Genomic DNA, 19,462 nt, shown 5'->3' with positions numbered 1-19,462 from the left:
TATGCTAGAGAAGAGAGAACAGGATGTTCAAGAAATGCTGTCCAAAGGACGTTCATTTTATTTCTAGAACATGCTTTGTGAAAAGATCCCACTTTAAAGTGGAAAAATGGCTTAATTCTCACTAACATCCTCCTCATACATGCACAGCTTCTAAACAGAGAAACTTGCCAACACCACAAAAGACAGATGAGCAAAACAGTGATGGTTTATCATCTTTTAATGGTAAGCATTTGGTTCATCAAAGGGTATGCCAGCTTTGGAATTTTGTGAACAGTAAGTGGTTCTTGTTGAAGATCTCCCTTGAGTTATATGTTTGGGGTGATCTTCATCTTGGACAGCGACTATGGTAATTCCCCAGGTTATGCATAAACTTTCAGGGATACTATGTGTAAAAGAATCAGCATCCCTGAAGGAAACTATACAAGCAGTGGTGTTTGGCAAGATTACTCCTCTCCATGGATTTACTCAAGTGTAATTACCCAAATACTTTTCTTAAGTGATGCTTTGGGCAATCACTTGAGCCCTTATACAGAAAATTGCAACGAGAGAAGCATTATTTCCTCATACTGTCAGCTATACTTATTTACAAAGCATTCCTACAAAATGGTGGGTGGAGCTGGGGGCAGAAGTGGCAGGGATGAGATCAGAAGCAGGTCATTGAGTGTAACCACTCTGGAGGACTTTGCTGCCATTATTACTGGTTTGCATCCAAAAGTAATGCCATGCATTTAGAGATAGAAGCCTTCTATGCAAAATACAGAGACTGCCTTATATTTAGACCTTGATAAGGACACTGCAAGCAAGATCTGTGTGCTAATACCACAATTTCTTTACTCTCATGTGGTATCACAAGTTTTGCCTCCTTTTTCTTTCTTCTCTTCCATCATTTCTCCTTCTTTTCTTGTTATTCTCTTTCTTCACTAGAGCACTCTAGGGACAAATTTCTGAAAAACAGAAAGGAGCTGCAGGTCTAAGGACACAACACTTTCTTATACTGGGAAATAACCTAAAGCGGCAATTGGTGGAAGTCCTGGGTCAAAGCCCTGCACATGGTGCACTGAACACTACCACTGTTACTAGTACTAGATTCAAGGGTAGAATAATCAACTCACTGTTGCTATTCCTAGAGATTTATTTCCTAGGTATTTTGTTTGCCTAATCTCATGTTGGAAATTTCTGAAGACCCTATTAAAATGTTTAGCATTACCTTCAGTTCTCATCTGGGGACCAATACAGATTTCTAGAAACTCCTTCAGGTGGGCTTGGCCTTCAGGTAGGCTTGGCCCCTAGCTGGCATCCAACATGACTGATCCCATACATCACCTCTGGCAGAAGGTGCGACTCCTTCCAGGGAGGTCTGGATTTAACCATCATCTTTCATTTTCAAATCAAAGCCCAGTTTGTCTTCACATTATGGATCTAGCTTATCATAAGCGGGTCTCATAACTCTTTACATTTCACCAGAATGGGGGTTACTTAGGGGTCTGAAGTTGTGCTAGTGAGTTTACACTGGCAGAAGACTCAAAACTATTTATAATTTCTGAGGAAAACATTTGAAACACAATCCAAAGATTTGCATCATGTTTGTCCTTTGGCAGACAGGCCAGAACTAATTAGAAAAGGCTCTTGGATGTCAACAATAAGTTTACAAATGCCAAGGATCCATCTTTAACTTCTGCATATTAGGTTTCCATAATTTTCCATCTCAGAATTAGTTCAAATAAACTGCATAATTTTTTTAAAAACAGAAATTGCATACTGAATAGCAACTGGAGGTCAGGTAAGGGCATTTAAAGATTATTATTATTATTATTATTTTGCAAGGCAGCAAAGTAGAATATATCAAAAAAAAGAGCCATTATAGAAAAAGGTATGAGGCTCTCACACACAAATTACCTTTAAAAGGTGGGTATGAATAATGGACTAAACTAAGGCAACAAAAATTAATTATAATTATTGCAATCATTAGTATTCAAGTATACACAGTGGGCTCATCAACCAGTCAGAAGTCATTTGTTCTCCTCTGGATATTCAAAAGGTACATGTCTGTTTTCTGCGAGGGGTTTTAGATGCTTAAGGCTGGTTTTGACACCTCATGTCCAAAGAGACAGTCTCACCAAATGAAAATCTAGAGGAATGCTTGATAATGCTAGCCTTTCCTAGTAGGCGCATGTACTAGGTACAGAACAGTTAAAATACCTTTTTTCTCCCTGCAAGAAGAGTATGTCTGAAATTATCACCAGATCCAGGAATATAAACCCCCATCTGTGGCTTTGCTGTCATGTTATCTCAGAACGTCAAGTCAAAACAGTCCTGTTTTTCTTCTCACAGGCTGCAGAGTTGCTTCTCTAGCATATGAAAATCAAGCTGTGTTTTTCCTATTGTTTAGTCCTTGCTACTTTGTTGCCAAATGGAATGTGGCGTATTTGTGACAATGACAGCGAGAACTAATCTGTTCTTATAGCCTATAAATGTAAACCTAGTAATTCTTTAGCCAGTCTCTAGTTTTCCAGAAGGGCTGCTTCGAGGGGAAAGGGTATATTAATGGCCCCCATCCATTGACTGCAAACTGGACTGACAGCAAATCCTGTTATGCCAGTTGGCTTTCCAGCCAAAAATGAAACTTGTCTCTAATTGTAAGGATTAAGCCAGTTACAGCCCAGTCCTATAGTGCTGCCTGCTGCCGGAACTAGCATTCTAGTGGCATTGCAAACATGAAACTGGAAGCATGTGTAATCGTATGCTGCTGGGCCACCACCATAGATAGTGAGGAAGACACCATGTGCAGCATCTGAAGATTGCATTTTTATGTATCTGCCTTTACCACCCTGTAGGGCACAGATATACATACAGGTCATGCCTAATTATCCACTGGGGTTCCAGTCCAGAACCCCCGGTGAATAAAAACATCAGAGGATACCAAATCAGTGGAAAAATAGCTTTAAGACCCATTTCCAGGTTTCTTGCTCTTCTAGTATTGCCCCAGAATGCATTGGTTTAGAGACTATACCGCATTCAACCACTAGATGGAGTGAATAATGGAATCGAATGGAATGAAATTATAATTATTTAACAGCACAAAGATAGGAAATTGGATTTTAGACCTTTTTTTCTTTGTTATAAGGCAGTTAACAGAGGTATCAGTGGTGAGTCAAATCAGTGGATGCCAATCTCCCACCTATACACTGGCACATGACATCATTAAGAGTATCAGCTCTGCTTTGAGTGAATACAGGCTAACTGTAGTTATCTCCTGGTCAACCTAAAACAACATTCTTCAGTTTGTGTGATCCCCTGGATTAGTCTAGAAATAATTCTGACTACTGAAGCCCATTAATTTGAACAAGTTGTATAGGCAACTCATAGGAGCTGTACAAATTGTGAATGTATCCCAAGGCAAGCAGGTCCTGAGTAGTCCTACAAGATTTTGGGCACAGTAGCAGCTGCTGCACCAGCACAGGATGTTGCAAACATGCCATAAAGAACATTTGTAGCACCCCATGAGTAGGCTGCACCGGTGGGAACACATGTGTCATCCTGCTGGTGCTGAATCCAGGAGCACTCTGGACAGAGCAGGTAAGCTCTTACCAAGCAGCACAAGGGCGGAGAGAGGGCGGAACGACGAAGGTCCATTGCTAGGTAGGTTCGCTGGCGCTAGCCTACACTGCATCCTATACCCCCTTCTGGGCCTGAAGAGGGCTTCTCAGGCTTGTGCCAGCAAATTCAATGATACAGATCTGAATAGCCCTATTGAGCAGACTGGAGCTCGACACAGGGTGAGGGAACAAATGTACCCTTATTCCTAGGAGACCTCCAGCCTGTTCAATCCCAGCGATGGATGCATTGTGGGCAATGTGGCCTGGTTACATTGTGTGGCCCCTGCTGCACCAGAGCAGGTTAGGATTGAGCCGTGTATATATTAAACTCAGCATCTAACCCCTGCAAACCAGGCAAAAATGCACCTTTCCAAAGCTGACTCTATTATGTTAAATGGGATGATTCACCCCAGCAGTATTGTGTACTGTACTGTAGCCAGTGTCGTTGTGCTTCTTTTCAGGCTGTACACCCCTCAGGGACAAGAAAATATTTTTTTCATTTCTTTTGCTATGTAAACTGCTTTTCAGACTAAGAACATAAGAACAGCCCCACTGGATCAGGCCATAGGCCCATCTAGTCCAGCTTCATGTATCTCACAGCGGCCCACCAAATGCCCCAGGGAGCACACCAGATAACAAGAGACCTGCATCCTGGTGCCCTCCCTTGCATTGGCATTCTGACATAGCCCATTTCCAAAATCAGGAGGTTGCACATACACATCATGGCTTGTAAACCATAAGGGATTTTTCCTCCAGAAATTTGTCCAATCCCCTTTTAAAGGCGTCCAGGCCAGATGCCGTCACCACATCCTGCAGCAAGGAGTTCCACAGACCAACCACATGCTGAGTAAAGAAATATTTTCTTTTGTCTGTTCTAACTCTCCCAACACTCAATTTTAGTGGATGTCCCCTGGTTCTGGTGTTATGTGAGAGTGTAAAGAGCATCTTCCTATCCACTCTGTCCATCCCCTGCATAATTTTGTATGTCTCAATCATGTCCCCCCTCAGGTGCCTCTTTTCTAGGCTGAAGAGGCCCAAACGCCGTAGCCTTTCCTATAAGTAAGGTGCCCCAGCCCAGTAATCATCTTAGTTGCCCTTTTTTGCACCCTTTCCATTTCCACTACATCCTTTTTGAGACTGTGTGGCTGCTAGGGCCAAAAGCATTTTTTTTACAACTTAACCAGCACCTGCCTCTGAGTGGGGTGCGCTGCAGATGCTTCCCCAACTTCTTAAACAGTGATTGGTACTCATTTCCAGTTTGTGATTGCAAAACTAGAAGTGGGTTCCAACTGCTACTTTCAGCTTTGTGGAGGCTTGGGGCGCCCAGCAGAGATGTCTGCATGGCTCCCCACACCCCCAGGAGGCTGGCTGGCTGGCTGAGGTGAGTCTTTAAAAAGCCCTTTTGGCCCCAGCAGGCATGCGATCATGACTATTGTGTCACCACCATCCCTCTGCCCCCATCCCTCTAAGGTACTGACTTACCTTAGTTCTCAAACTCCCATAGAATTTGAGAACCGCTGCATCACAGTATTCTAATCAATCAATTAAAAAGATAAAAAATAGGTCACTGTAATGCTAACAAAAACACAAAGAATGCCACTGTCAGCAGTGTGTAAAAATATGCATGTATGCATCACAGCTAATATTGTATATTAATTGAATCACATGAAACATGTCACATTTTGTATGACAAAGTAACAGTAAATACTCACTGCTTGTCTTCGGGTTTAATAACGGATGGGTCTGTAAGATTTTCTCCAACACCTGCAGCAGCCAAATTTACAAAGTGTGTTAGCAGGTAATTGTATTTTTTAAAATCATTTCTGAAACTGTAACCAATGCAATTATTTTAGGGTTATCTAATCTTTAGCTTTATGGGGTGTAAAACTGAAAAGGCAACATTACAACTACAAAATGCATTAGCCATCCACAGATGCATGCTCATCTCATTTTTGAAGCTAATTCTTCTTTTTCCTTTTGATAAGATGCCAAACCAATGTACAGGTCTATGTCCTCAGGGTGTTTTTCCTGTGATGCTGAAGAGGAAAACTTCACCCTTCACCCTTTCATATGCCATCATCATAATCTGCTATATGACTGCGGCATGACTGTATCCAACCTTCCAGCTCTAGCACAGGTACACTGATCTGCGAACAAGACCCCAGAATGTTCTTTACTATAAAATTTTTTTCAAGTTGCTCATTCAGCCAGGTGGTCCTTCAGAGAGGTCGGAAGCTACTACCATGGTTTTTGTACACCTCCCTCCAAGGGTGCTCATGCAGCTACCCCACCCCATCCCCACAGTGTTCTCTACAGTAATGCTGTCTCCTGCTCTGGATCACATACATTCTGTTTATCATGCTAATTGGCAACTTATTGGTGTATTGTGCTAGGAACAAAATATGATGAAGCTACACATTGTCTGAATGAACCCTAGGAATATCATGAAGCAAGGTCCAGGCTTTCTTGAAGGTGAATGGAATTTTTTTTAAATGCTCTTTTTCTTATTTACACACACCTTTCTAACCTACCTACAAATCCTCCATAATTATCTGTAAAAAAAACCTTCACATTCACTTAAGCTTTTCAAAGAAGCTACCCACACTGCAATTTTAGATCTTTGTCTAAACACTTCCACATTCTGTAATGAATATATGCCTTTTAAGTGTTGAATGTGAAGATAACAATAAATGAGGTTAAGGGACTGGAAGGTTTATTTTGCTTGACAAATGCATCTCATTGTAATTCAGGCCTTTTGAATGCAGTAAATAAATTAAGCCTCTATCTTACAGTACACATTTTCCTTGACACAAATAACAAACAGTTATGTTTAGGTTACATTATAGGTGGTCATGAATCTTCCCAACATGACCACTTCCCTTAAAACATTTTAATCCTAAATCAGTGGCCGTGTGTGTGGAAAGCTGTTGTGCATTCAACAGACTGGCTGGGGCAATTGCTTCCAGTGGTGAGATGGAAGAGGTGGCAACCTGATGGGGACTGGTTCATTGTCTGCCTCCTGTTGCCTCAGCTTCTTCTTGCTCGGTTTCTTTGGAGGGCAAGAGAAGGATGGTGACAGGACTTACTTTCTCTTCCTCCTCCACTGATGCTGCCAAAAGTCATTCCAGCATCACTAAAGGAAAGCATTTCAGCATCACCTCTGGACTGCTGCCACCTGCACCACTTTGGGTGCTGAATTGGTTTGGGCCACAATTTGGTGCTGAATAGGACTTTGCGCATGACCAAGGGCCTCCTTGTGTCTGAACCTGGAGAAAGTGCATTCCATATTCTTCGGGAGATATCAGCCTTCTCTAGTTTTCTTACCCTTCCCTCCCCCAGGTTAGTAAAACCATTACTAAAATGCCTGACACAACTTTTTTCTGTACAGGTTGAGTCTTGTTAGTCGAGAGGGTTCCATTACCAGAACTCCCGTGGATGGCATAAATTGCATTAAATCAAATCCATTTAAAAACAATGTCCCTTTGCTTGGCGATTTAAGAACAGACTTGCTGACCTTTGTGATGTAAGACAGAGTCATTAGGCAGACAATCCATCTATCAGTCACTCTCCAGGTGCTTAGAAAGGTTTCACTCCAAGCTAGTGACCCCTCCCTTCACCCAGAGCTCAGCACTGGATAGGAATGAAAAGTGATTATCTTTCTTTCACATGCTCAGGGGGAAGGGAGGGGTCGCTTCCCTTGAAGTGAAGCTGTTCTAAGTTTCTGAAGAGAGAATGACTGATCTCACATTAACGAGGCTATTGTTAAATATTGTTTTTCCTTTAATTTAAAGGGCCCTTCTCATCATGTTGAGATAAAACCACACACACACACACACACACACTCTATATGTGTGTGTGTGTGCGTGTGTGTATGTATATATATAAAATTTTATCAGTTTGGCTGTACTTGTCGTAAGAGGCGACTAAACAGCCACCGAGTAGATGGGACTCGTCAGCCTGGGAAGGCAGCTCATCTGAGAGAAGGAAAACTCTGATCCCAAACCTCCACTGCCTTGTGGCTACATCCAGTTATGGAAAAGGCTTCAGGAGTCAACCTCGAGGCAAAATCCGGAGCCGGAGTCCCTGAGGCAGTTCATGGCTGAACACAGTCACGTTTTGGCAACTCCTGCGACGCCGCTGGAACCAACCGTATTGGCTTCTGCCTTTCCATTGGACCATTTCAGCGATGTGGAGAGGGGGGATTTGCTGCATGGGTAACAGCCTATCCTCCATACCTACTTTACCCAGGCTTCGCGCACTGGAGAGGACACTCTGTTCCAGAACCACCATTCAGAGCGTGACACCATAGTCTTCCGAGACTGAAGGATGCCAACACGATATATATACATTTTATAAAATAAAATATTTACATTTATAAATTTCATAAAATAAAATTTTATATATGATAATTTTTCCAAAATTTCTTGATTAAAATATCAAATTATGGTGTTATGTGTTTTAATCCAAATGCTTACTCAAAATTGTACAAACAGCACAATAAAACACAATGAACAATTCAACGGCGAATTGTATATCATTTTAGACCAGGAGTGGCCGACCAGTGGCAAGCATGCCACTAGTGGCGCACTGACACTTTCTGAGTGGCACGCACAAAATTGCCATATATTTTTGAAAAACATTTAAATAATAACAAAGAAAGCATCACAGAAGTTCATCTTTGAGGATGAGAAGGTGGGTAGGGAGAATGGGGTTGAGTCGTGCCCAAGGGCAATGAATGCACTTTATATGGACTTCGACATGAGTCCTGCAAGACCAGACTAAAGATCCATGCAGGCCACTTTTCTGGCCTTAACAGCAGTCAGCCAGGTGTCTTTGGAAAGCCCAAATAGGCAAACAGCACTTCCATGTTTCTTGCTCTGTACCTGCAAGTCAGAACTGAAAGCATATCTCTTCCTTTTCAGTGCCTCTGCTCAGTCATTTGCTTTCTCCCCACCCACTCACATCTCTCCTCTCCCCCACAGTTGCCACACATGCGCACACCGTCTCTCGTACCATCTCTCGTACCATCTCTACCAGATACTTTTACTCAGCTGCTCCACCATCAGAAATGCTCGCTGCCTTAATGAAACTACTTGTGGATTCCTCAAAAGTAAGCAAAAGTGGTGCTTATTTCATGAAATGAGTGGTTTTAATATGGTTTTATATTGAGATTTGAGCAGAAATTTTCATTATTTTGTGTTCTGTGTCGGTCACCGAAAAAGCACTCCTAAATTATAGGTTGTTACTAACCTTGCAAATCCAGCACAAGAAGCTCTCCTCGGGTATACTCATAGGTCCAGTGAGAAAAAGCCAGCATTACTTCCTCCAGCAAATTGCTAGGTGTGATCTCATCCCCATTGTTGTTATTGTACTTGCGGAATTCTCCCGTCATGTACTTTTCCATTGTTAGCCACTGATTGGCAGCATGGCAATATATTAGGAAGACCTCCAGGAACCTGCAAACAAAATAGTATCACTAACTCCTTGAACAGCAAGTGTTCTCCATGAGCCACATCACTATTGCTAATACACTTCTTCCCCTAGAAAGTTCCATATACTGTAGCAAATGCCCAGCAGAAGACATGTCACTTGTAAAAAAATACACTTCAGGGATATGTTTTTAACAACACATCTAACGTGAAACCAGGGCATGTTTCACAGTATCCCACTGTTTGCTGGGCAGGTGGTAGTTAGTTAGATTTGGTACTCAACAACAAACTATGCTCTAGTCTTAGAGCTGGGGTCCCTAAACTTTCAGCTACAAGGGTTGCATCATTCAGGCTTGTTCTTATAGTTTGTCAGTTACTGAAAATAATATACGTATTTTGTACATAAATCGAAGACATTGCACAGAAGGAGTAAAAGATTTGCAATATTTGCAGTGCTGGACTGCTGGCAGTTTCACTGAGAGCAATTCAGCTCAGCTTCACCTAGTAGAAGAAAGTAGTGGGTAAGACTAGGGGGAGGGGGGAATCATAGAGTAGCCACATGTAATTATAATGCCCCTGGGCTCAGTGGCCTGGTCAAAATATGTTGGTGGGTTGGACATGGCCCACAAGCTATAGTTTAGAGACCCCTACTGTAGAAAGACAGATTGCCTACCTTTATTCCAGAGTATTTCAAAATGAGTATTCCAGAATATTTAATTTACAGCACTTGGCCAAAAATGAATGAAAAGATAGTTGCGAATAAAAAAGTAAAATCACCACCTGTAATGCTAGCTGAAGTTCAGTAACAGGTTGAAACTACTGCTGTAGTAGTAAGTTTTGAGTCACAATCTGCTGAGTCCAGTGCAAATCATACAGAAAGTTCTATGAAGTAAACAACACTACCAGAAGCTATTGGATTTCACAAAATTTCTAGTGCAGTCATTTTTGCAACTGTCATCAGTTTCCTGTTACCTTCGAAAAGTGTAAACATGCATACTCTGCAGGGGCGCATTCCAACACAACATTTTGTGCTGATGACTGCTGAGCATAAGAATTGGTGTCAATGGTGGTCAACAAGTGTTCATGTCTATCACTACATCGGCCTTCATTAAATGGAATACTGATAATATTTATTAATTTGTGCTATTTAATATGAAATAATAATACATCAGTGTAATTTATTTCAAGGCAAACTTTCACTCATATTTGATTTTCTCCCTATATATTACAATTAGGTTCCCTGGAGTCAGGGAAAATATTACTGCATATACGGTTTAGAGACTTAGATACAACTATGACCTATTATTTATTTTCATTTATTTATTTTTCTACCACCCTTCCTTAGTGTATACAGCTGCTTGCCACCTTTTGTCCTCACAACAACCCTGTGAGGTAGGTGAGGCTGAGAGAAGGTGACTGGCCCAAGGTCACCCAGAAGGCTTCATGGCTGAGTGGGGATTTGAACCTGGATCTTCCAGGTCTGAGTCCACCTCCCAAACCACTACACCACCCCAGATTATCATGGCATCATTAAAGGCACTTTCTAAAACCACCGTAGTAGCTTCAGAATGTATGCTGGCATCACAGCTGTACCCCTCAGATGAGACAGATAATAGAACATTTATTGCTCTAATTCAGGGGTGCCCAAACCCCGGCCCTGGGGCCACTTGCAGCCCTCGAGGACTTGCAATGCGGCCCTCAGGGAGCCCCCAGTCTCCAATGAGCCTCTGGCCCTCCAGAGACTTGCTGGAGCCCTCACTGACCTGATGCAACTGTGAGAGCATCTCTCGTTGACCTCTCGTGAGAGCTGTGGGATGAGGGTTCCCTCCACTGCTTGCTATTTCACGTCTGTGATGTAGTAGCAGCAACAGTGAAGGAAAGGTCAGCTTTGCTTTGTGCAAGGCCTTTTATAGGCCTTGAGCTATTGCAAGACCTTCATTCATTCATATGTTCATCTTTAATATACTCATTTATGTAACCTTATGTAAATCTATAAATTAATTCTTTTGTTCCCCGGCCCCCAACACAGTGTCAGAGAGATGATGTGGCCCTCCTGCCAAAAACTTTGGACACCCCTACTCTAATTGTGGTCCTCCAAACAAGTCAGGATGAACTCTTTCAAAATCAGGCAGACTCATCCCTTCCAATAAAAGTCAGGTTAAAACTCTTCCGAAATGGAAGGCTGATTTTCACTTTGATAAAAGCATTCTGATCCTTTTATGACAGAAAGGCCAATGTTACTCTTCGTGCTCTATAAAACGGCTTGTAAAACAAACTGTAAAATTTTATTCTAAGTACTCAGAACCAAGTTATGATCTCTTTCATTTAAATAAATCCAGATGGATGAGGAAATTTGAAACAGAGCCACATGGGTAGAACTTTAAATATACGCCCTCCATGTGGCATAGAACATTAATACATACACTTGAAAGAGCTTTGTCCTGTGACAGCGGTGGCCCACTTGATCAGCTTTATCTCCGCACTGAATGGAGTGCTCTATACAGCTGAACAGCTGTGAGTTTGCAAGTCTGGCCCTACCCATACAACTGCTGGAGACTACAGCTGGCAGCAGCTAATAACTGCAACATAACTACTATGAAGCCTATCTCCTAGTCAGCACTTTCAAGGGTTCAAAGCTTTTGCATTAATTATCTTGTTGCTGTCCTTTCAACAACCTGTGAGGTATTACCCCAGATTTCACTTGGGAAGTTGTGGTTGAGAGGGGGTGGTTTGTCTCAGGTCTCCTAGTCAGTGCATTCATGACAGGAGTGAGAAGCAGTGGCGTTGCTAGCGGGGGTGCAAAGCACTAAGTTTTGCAGGGAGCCTCACCGCAGCGTGCAAACGGCCCCTTCCCCTCAGAGCCATTGCAGGCAGTGGGACCAAAACGGAGGCAAATGCAAAACTTAGTGCCTTGCATTCCCTCTAGCTATGCCACTGGGGAGAAATCCTAATTCAGTTCAGTCTCTTAGCCACTGGGCTACATCAGCTCTCTTACTGGGGAGGATTCTCAGAGTCTGCAGTGGGAGCACTTTGTCCCATATCATATCCAAAAGAATGCAAAAGTGTGAACAGTGTGATTTCATCTTTCCCGGCTGGTCACTGGAGACCACTGTACGGCTAGGATGGCAAAGCAAGACAACCCTCTTTATCAGTTGCCATTACAGAGCAAAGGTCTTCTCACATCTTAGGAGCTTCATCAGATACAAGAGCTGGCCCACTTTAGACAACTGTCCAAAGTGTTCTGCTCTTCAAATTGCGTTGCAATCCATCACGTGATATGTCAAATTCAGCCCTTCATGACGGGGCTGGTTTTGAGCTCTGATCCAGTGGTGAGTACATGCAGGGCTTTCACACATATTTGCACTGAAGCTGTTACCTGTTGAACAGTAGTCCAATCCTTAGGCAGAGACCTACCTATATCCTGGAGGTGGGGGCGGTCTGCAAGTATGCAAATGAAAGCCCAACATCTAGCATGTTTTGTAAGATGTCACTGCATTGGGAAAATCTTTCTAACTCCTTACTCTTCCTCATTTTCTTCCCAAGCATGAATGTTATTATATCATTCATGCTACAACAACAGTTATCACTTGATTACCTGAACCTGTGAAACTGCTCTCTTCAGCTCTAATGGACATAATAATTGCAATCATTGTTTCTTACTGTATCAGGCAATTAGCCAGCAATAGGACCCAATCTGCAAGGGGATAATCCTAGCATATGTTAGATGCCGTTAAAATGAACGTGTGAATTCTCACAGATGTACATAGACATAACGCAGTTTCCATTTCGCCTCAGAGTGCTCATTCTAAAAATACACATTTTGGACATAGGCCAAAAGTAGACATTGTCAACGCTTTCAACAGATAAATATAGGAATTCAAGCTTATGCAGGTGGCTTACTGTTTCAACCATTCTGTAATTCATGACATTGCTGCCGATGTGACAGTAACACATGGCGGAAGCTGACACCATCACTCCAATTCAGAATCCCTTATGCATTACATTGTGCACATGGAGCTTCTGCACAATCAGGTTTCCCCACTGGCTTCCCTGGAAGAGTTTATTGACCTGCTAAAGTAAACCTAACCCCATAAGGGTAATGACACATTTAATGGCACCTATTGTTTGCCTCTTAGGTTCAAATGGCATGTGGCCTATTTGTTTAAACTCAAATCTATCTGAAATACATTTAAAGAAGACGTTCAATGGTGTTTAACTCCCCCTTATCCTCCCTACTTATAGTTTACATCCCTACATAAACTCTAACAAGTTACTTTTCCTTCAGCTGGGATCTGATACCAGAAGTGAATTTAACTGGGGGGAAAACTGCTGGTATAGGGGAAGAAACTAAGTAGGTAAATACAGAGATGGCTGCTGCCCAATTCCACCACTGACTCACCACTGCCAACTTTGCCAGGATGTGTGCAGCCCCTCTCAAACAAACCCCACACCTCCTCACTGAGCTCCTTCTGTTGTGTGGTTTGTTTTTTTTCCCCAAAACAGAGACTATGCAAGCAAGATGCACTTTGCTGCCTCCTCTCTGTGTTCCGTTCTCATGCACAGTTTAACGATCAAAGGGACGTGTTTCAGAAAATCAGAAAAGCCTCCCCTTGACTGATGTAATCTCAAATATAAACAACAACGGAGCTGCCCAGCACCCAGAGGAGCAATGGTGCCAAAATGGCAACCACTGCATCCTAAGGGTTTGGGCAACCACCAGCATCTCCTCGGGGGAAGGCCCAAGCCCCGCAATGGAGCTACTCAAGTCTGCACTGACTATTAAGCCAGCAGAGAGTTGAGTGGCGCCATGTCGGCCCGTGAGGCCTGAAGTGGGGTTCTAGATCTAGTGGAGCACAACTTTGCTGATCATACTCCCTCCTGCCCCACTCCCTACCACAGCCTCTCCCTCCTGGAAAGCCTCCTCCCCTCCCCCCGCCCCAACTCACCTCTCTACCACCCACCCTTGCTCCAGGCAGGCCTCCTGCAGCCACTGGCTCAGCATGGACTGGTGCTGAGAGTCCCGGCAGCTTCCCAGCACCTGCTGGATACAGTGGTAGCTGCTTTGGCACTACTGCTCCAGTGGGCACCAGGAAGCATAGGACTGGGCTGCTCGTTGCAGTCACAAGCTTGAGCCTAACATTCACTTAATAAATATCACCTACGCAGCACTGCCACTTGCTATTATCAATCTTATCTTTCAACTGTTGCCGTTGCCTCTTCCTCTAAGCAACGCTCCAGACATTTCAGTGTCACTGGGGAGAATTCTGATGATATGGAGACAAAGTCTTTTGGCAAACGTCCATTGCTGTCTCTTTATCTAACAGTTGTCTGTGTTCCCAAAGCAGGATTGCACCTAAATGACAATACTGTGTAGTTCATCACTGACACATTCAAGCCTCATTCAAGCAATGCAAGTTATACGGAATGATGGGTTGAGTCTTCCCCACTTTATAACTCAAGAGCATCTTTCTTACCTTGGGGTATACGGAATGGTATGAGGCTTCATCTGGTTGAAGGTATAGATCAGCTTCTGAGCTGCTCTTTGCTGTTGTATTTCCTAATAATAATGTTAATAATAATATTTTATATAGTGTTTTTCTAAAGAAAAAAGACAAGTGCTCAAAACACCCCACATCCAGTATCGGTTCTTGCAACAGCAGTTAGACCGGAGAGTGGGGGGGGGGAGGGGTTGGTTTAGATTGAAGATGACAGATTCTGGGCTTGCCCAAGGCCACCAAATGAAACTAGTTCCATTGCTGATGTGAGATATAAACTGCAAACTTCCAGAATGGAAATCATGCTCATCACCACCATACTTTTGCTTGGTATGGGGGGAATCAAAGGTTTATGACAGGTATTCACTTATATCAATGTTTCTCCAGCTGTGGGTTGGGACCCACTAAGTGGATTGTGAGCCAATTTCAGGTGGGTCCCCACTCATTTCAATATTTTATTATAAATATATTAGACATGATGCTACCACAGTATGTGATTGCATTTGGGGAAATGCTGACAGATCTGTACTTTTAACAGGCTACTATGTATATGCTTTCACCAATGATAGTAAATGGGACTTACTCCTGGGTAAGTGTGGGCAGGATTGCAGCCTAGGATTGTTAAAAATTTTCCTTCTTGATGATGGCACTTCCAGTCATAATATCACTTCCAGTGGGTCCTGACAGATTCTCATTCTAAAAAGTGGGTCCTAGTGCTAAACATTTGAGAACCACTGACTTATGATATCGAATCTTGCCTGTCAGATGAAAGAGATGGCTGATTCACCCCCCCCCATCATATATTAAAATTACACATTATCTGTCTGTCCTAGTCAGTTCAGCCTTTTCAGCCTCTTGCCTTCTATTCAGAATACATAGAAAAGTATCCAGAAAATCAAGCCAGTAGCTACAAAGTTTCATCACTGTTCATATTTATGTCATCGTTTTTTATCCCATCCCAGGCTATGTTGTTCAATCAATATTATGTTCAACAATCTGGTACATTAGAAGGTATTTCTCCCAGCAATGTCCAATCTTCCACTTGTGCCCCTCTAGGTTGTCCAGCACTTAACTTTAGGAAGTGTTTCTCTTAGCTAATGCATTGAGGGCTTCATTGGGTCACATGGGGCATGGATGGATTCCCTACTATGTTGTACTCACTCTGAGGCAGAGATGGAGCACTGTGCCTTCGTGGAAGATCTTTTTCCAGGTCTGAACTACCTCAGGAAGGAAAGACTTGACAATGAAGACTTGGCCCATCTTCAGGACATTGCTCTCAGACCAAGTGCAGACGACTTTCATAGCTCTCCGCAGACCTCCATCCATCTCCTCCCGAGACAAAACCTGGATCATAGCAGCCATGCCTCGCTGTGACCAAGAGGACATGCTTTTATCAAGGTTCAAAGGTGAACTCTCTTCTAACCTATAGATTGTTACTTCTTCTCCAGCTACAGCCAAGAAAAATTAGAATTGTTTTAGAAAATACACACCGAGTTAGAGAACTCATACACCAAGTTTGCATTCTTAAAACAATTTATTTACAAAGCAATGACTTGCTGGCACTGTATCCAGGAGTTAAATGTGATGGATACAAGTCTTAGGATTTCATGCTCATAACAACAAAGCAGCTACTAGATCTTCCAAGACTAACAGCCCAATCCTAATAGGGTCTTACACTGTCAGAACTAGTGATCCAGCACTGTAAGGCCCTTTAAGGCTATCAGAAAGCAAGACACACCGTTCAACATGACCACGGCCAGATCTATGTGCCTGCTGGACATCCGCATCTCCTGGCACTGGTAAGTCAGTGCAGAGGGTGGAAGGAAGGAGGGGAGAGGGAAGGTATGGGGTATAAAGGAAGGTAGATCAATGCAAGAAAGTGGCTGTATCAGTGGCAGTAGTGCCACTGATGTCCTATTCCTCATCCAGTCCTTGGTCTGCCTTCCTGGTCCATTTGGACTTGAGCCAGCTTTATAGCTGGTGGAGGTCCAAGCAGATCCATTCAGGTGGCAGGGGCTTAACCCAGGGTGAGGTAACAAATGTTCCCTTGCCAAAAGACTTCCAAGATTTGAAACTCCACCCACAGGATACGGTGTGCACCCTATTGGTACTCCCTCTGCACAGGGAGCGAGGAAGAACAGCACATCATCGCTGCACAGGGAGTTACTTAGGAATGGGCTGCCCACTGTCTTCAAACAATAATACAGAATTTGGTACTCACCCAAGAGCTGCACTGGTGTAAATGGTATTGTGTGAGCCAATCGCATTAAATTGTTCCTTTCAACAGCTGTAGAGAGACAGACAGATCAACCCATACTTGGAAAGCACATAATCTACTCATATTTTACATTGGATGTTATCTTTTATATAGATGCTGACACAGTCCTTTGTGTCTAACCATCACATATCTCCTTACTTCAGTATCTTATAGGCTTCTCAAGTATCAGTACTCCCCCACTCGTGTAAGCTGGACACAGGTTGTTATGCTTGAGAAATCAGTGGGGTAGTCATTCTTTGCACTGTTCAACACCCACCATAAGGGTGCTGGTATAGCTGAGAAAAAAACACCAATCCAGCCACCTCTCCCTTACCATGTTCCTGGCTGCGAGGGTCTTAGAAGTGTTGACTGAACCAGGGGTGCCCAAACGCCAGCCCAGGGGCCATTTGCGGCCCTCAGGGACCCCCAATCCAGCCCGTGGGGAGCCCCCAGTCTCCAATGAGCCTCTGGCTCACCAGAGACTTGCTGAAGCCCATGCTGGTCTGATGCAACTGACATCAGCGCAAGGGCCAACTGCTTGACCTCTTGTGCGAGCTGTGGGCTGAGGGCTCCCTGCACTGCTTGCTGTTTCACGTCTGTGAAACAGCAGCGGCAGCAAAGGAAAGGCCAGCCTTGCTTTGCACAAGGTCTTTTACAGGCCTTGAGCTATCATGAGACCTTCAATCATTCATATAAGTTCCATCTCTAATATATTTATGTACATTTATGTAAATTTATTCAAATTTTAAATGTAAATTCATTTTTTTTCCCCAGCCCCCATCACACTGTCGGAGAGATGATGTGGCCCTCCTGTCAAAAAGTTTGGACACCCCTGGACTAAACTATGTTATGTTCATTTCAACCGTACGAGGTAGATCTATAGGGAAGCAGTAACTTATGCTGGCTGGGAAGACAGAAAAGAAGTATTGATATGCATCTGAAGGGCCAAACTGTACATTATATTCAGGCACATGTGGATTTACTCCAGCTTGTTTTTGTTTTTTTTAAAGAAAACACAGCTGCATTCTTGAGCAGCCATAATCATGAGCAAACCATCATGTGCAGCAGTTGATTAACACCCTAATCCAGTGGTTTCCAAACTGTTAGCTGTGGTTCCCTGGGGAACCATGGAAACCAGCCAGGGGAGCTGCGAAATCCTAGCAAAAAACCTACTGCGCTATACAATGTATAGGATTGTAACCCTAATGGGGAGCCGTGGCCAAGGGCCCAGTAGGTCAAGGGAGCCACCAGTCAAAAAAATTTGGGAACCATTGCCCTAATCCTTCAGCCAATTTCCCACTGAAATTTACTCTTCCACTAAAATTTCTCTCCATATCTGCTTTTCTGGGGGAAAGATATGGGGACTCCTGCACACCTCTTTTCTCTTGTTTGTGCCAAGCATTCCAGCTCACAAGGAAATCTCACCTTGGAGACAACATTTACCTCTCCACATTTACCTCTCCAGATGAACACTGACACTCCTCTCTCAGGAGAGGAGAGCAGGGAGGTGAAGGGGGGGCTTGCTGGCATGATGCCATGTTACCCTGAACACAACTGAGTGTCACACTGTACCATCTAAACACAGCAGGGTTGCTGCTATGACATTCATTACCCCACTCCTTCACTGGAGGTGTGTTGGATTTTTATCAATTACTTAAGACAGTGTTTTTAAACCAGTGGTACAGGTGCCATTGTGGTACTTGAGGTGGTGTCTGGTGGTACTCAGGGGACCTCTGGATACCTGCCACCTGGCAGCAAGACCAGGAATGTGACACAACAAACAGTGGTAGGAGGCTCGGTTAGAAAGGAAGAGCTCCAAAGCATGCTTTTCCGTGCCCAAAAAACCCTCCTGTCCACCCTGAGTCTCTTACTAATGTTTGTCACATCACCTCTGGCCTCCCAACCCAGAAGTAACTGGTTGGCAACCTTCAGTCTCGAAAGACTATGGTATAAGCCTACAGCACCCGGTATTCCTAGGCGGTCTCCCATCCAAGTACTAACCAGGCCTGACCCTGCTTAGCTTCCGAGATCAGACAAGATTGGGAATGTGCAGGATAACAGTTACTGCAGAAGTAACAGGTGATGATGTAATTGCTAGTTACTTCCAGGTGGGACATTGAATTGGTGGGCCTTGTGAAGTGGTTCAACAGAAGACAAATTTTGAGAAATGCTGGCTTAAGATATTATAGCTGAGAGAGGGATAATAATCCGTTATTAACTGTAAATATGACAAAACTTTGGAAGTTCATCTAAGTGTGCTGTTCCTGATAATTTGAAGTCTCCTGTGTGAAGTTCTAGAATAAATAAGGGCTACAGGGCCATCTGGTGGCAGGTTCTACACATTTCCTCATTCATTTGCCACAGAGAAACAGCTTTGCAGTAAGGATTTTCTGGAAGTGCAGAGCAGAGACCAAACAGTGCCTGAATGGCTGAACTGTTCATTAGTTGATTTACACTCGAGTAAAAAAAAATTGAGGTAACTGATTGAGGTAAAAAAAAAGTCTAGAACATTTTGAGTAGAATTGTCAAGGAAGCACAGCAACGTGACAGATTCAAAACACCTGAATAAAGGTATGATGGATATTTTATTACATTTAGGGCCCAATCCTATCCAACTTTCCAGTGCTGATGCAGCTGTGCCTTCGGAGTGTGTACCGCATCCTGCAGTGGGGAGGCAGTTACAGA

At 43.4% G+C, this 19,462-nt stretch overlaps 1 protein-coding gene and 1 pseudogene across 1 annotated transcript in view; both read right to left on the bottom strand.

Annotated features, from left to right (window-relative positions):
* Positions 1-19,462, bottom strand: part of TRPM6 (transient receptor potential cation channel subfamily M member 6) — a 112,489-nt gene that overhangs the window by 3,416 nt on the left and 89,611 nt on the right. Inside the window, exons 34-38 of the mRNA XM_066618057.1 lie at positions 16,742-16,807; positions 15,682-15,968; positions 14,500-14,582; positions 8,847-9,052; positions 5,309-5,360 (exon numbers count right to left, since the gene is read on the bottom strand). Coding sequence (XP_066474154.1) covers positions 5,309-5,360; positions 8,847-9,052; positions 14,500-14,582; positions 15,682-15,968; positions 16,742-16,807 — 694 coding nt within the window. The remainder of the gene's footprint in view (positions 1-5,308; positions 5,361-8,846; positions 9,053-14,499; positions 14,583-15,681; positions 15,969-16,741; positions 16,808-19,462) is intronic.
* LOC136643006 (5S ribosomal RNA) lies at positions 18,730-18,849 on the bottom strand (annotated as a pseudogene).

This window comes from Tiliqua scincoides, chromosome 2, assembly GCF_035046505.1.
Source record: "Tiliqua scincoides isolate rTilSci1 chromosome 2, rTilSci1.hap2, whole genome shotgun sequence".
Classification (NCBI taxonomy): domain Eukaryota; kingdom Metazoa; phylum Chordata; class Lepidosauria; order Squamata; family Scincidae; genus Tiliqua; species Tiliqua scincoides.
The sequence above is the reverse complement of the archived record's forward strand: the minus strand, read 5'-3'. Positions and strand labels throughout refer to the sequence as shown.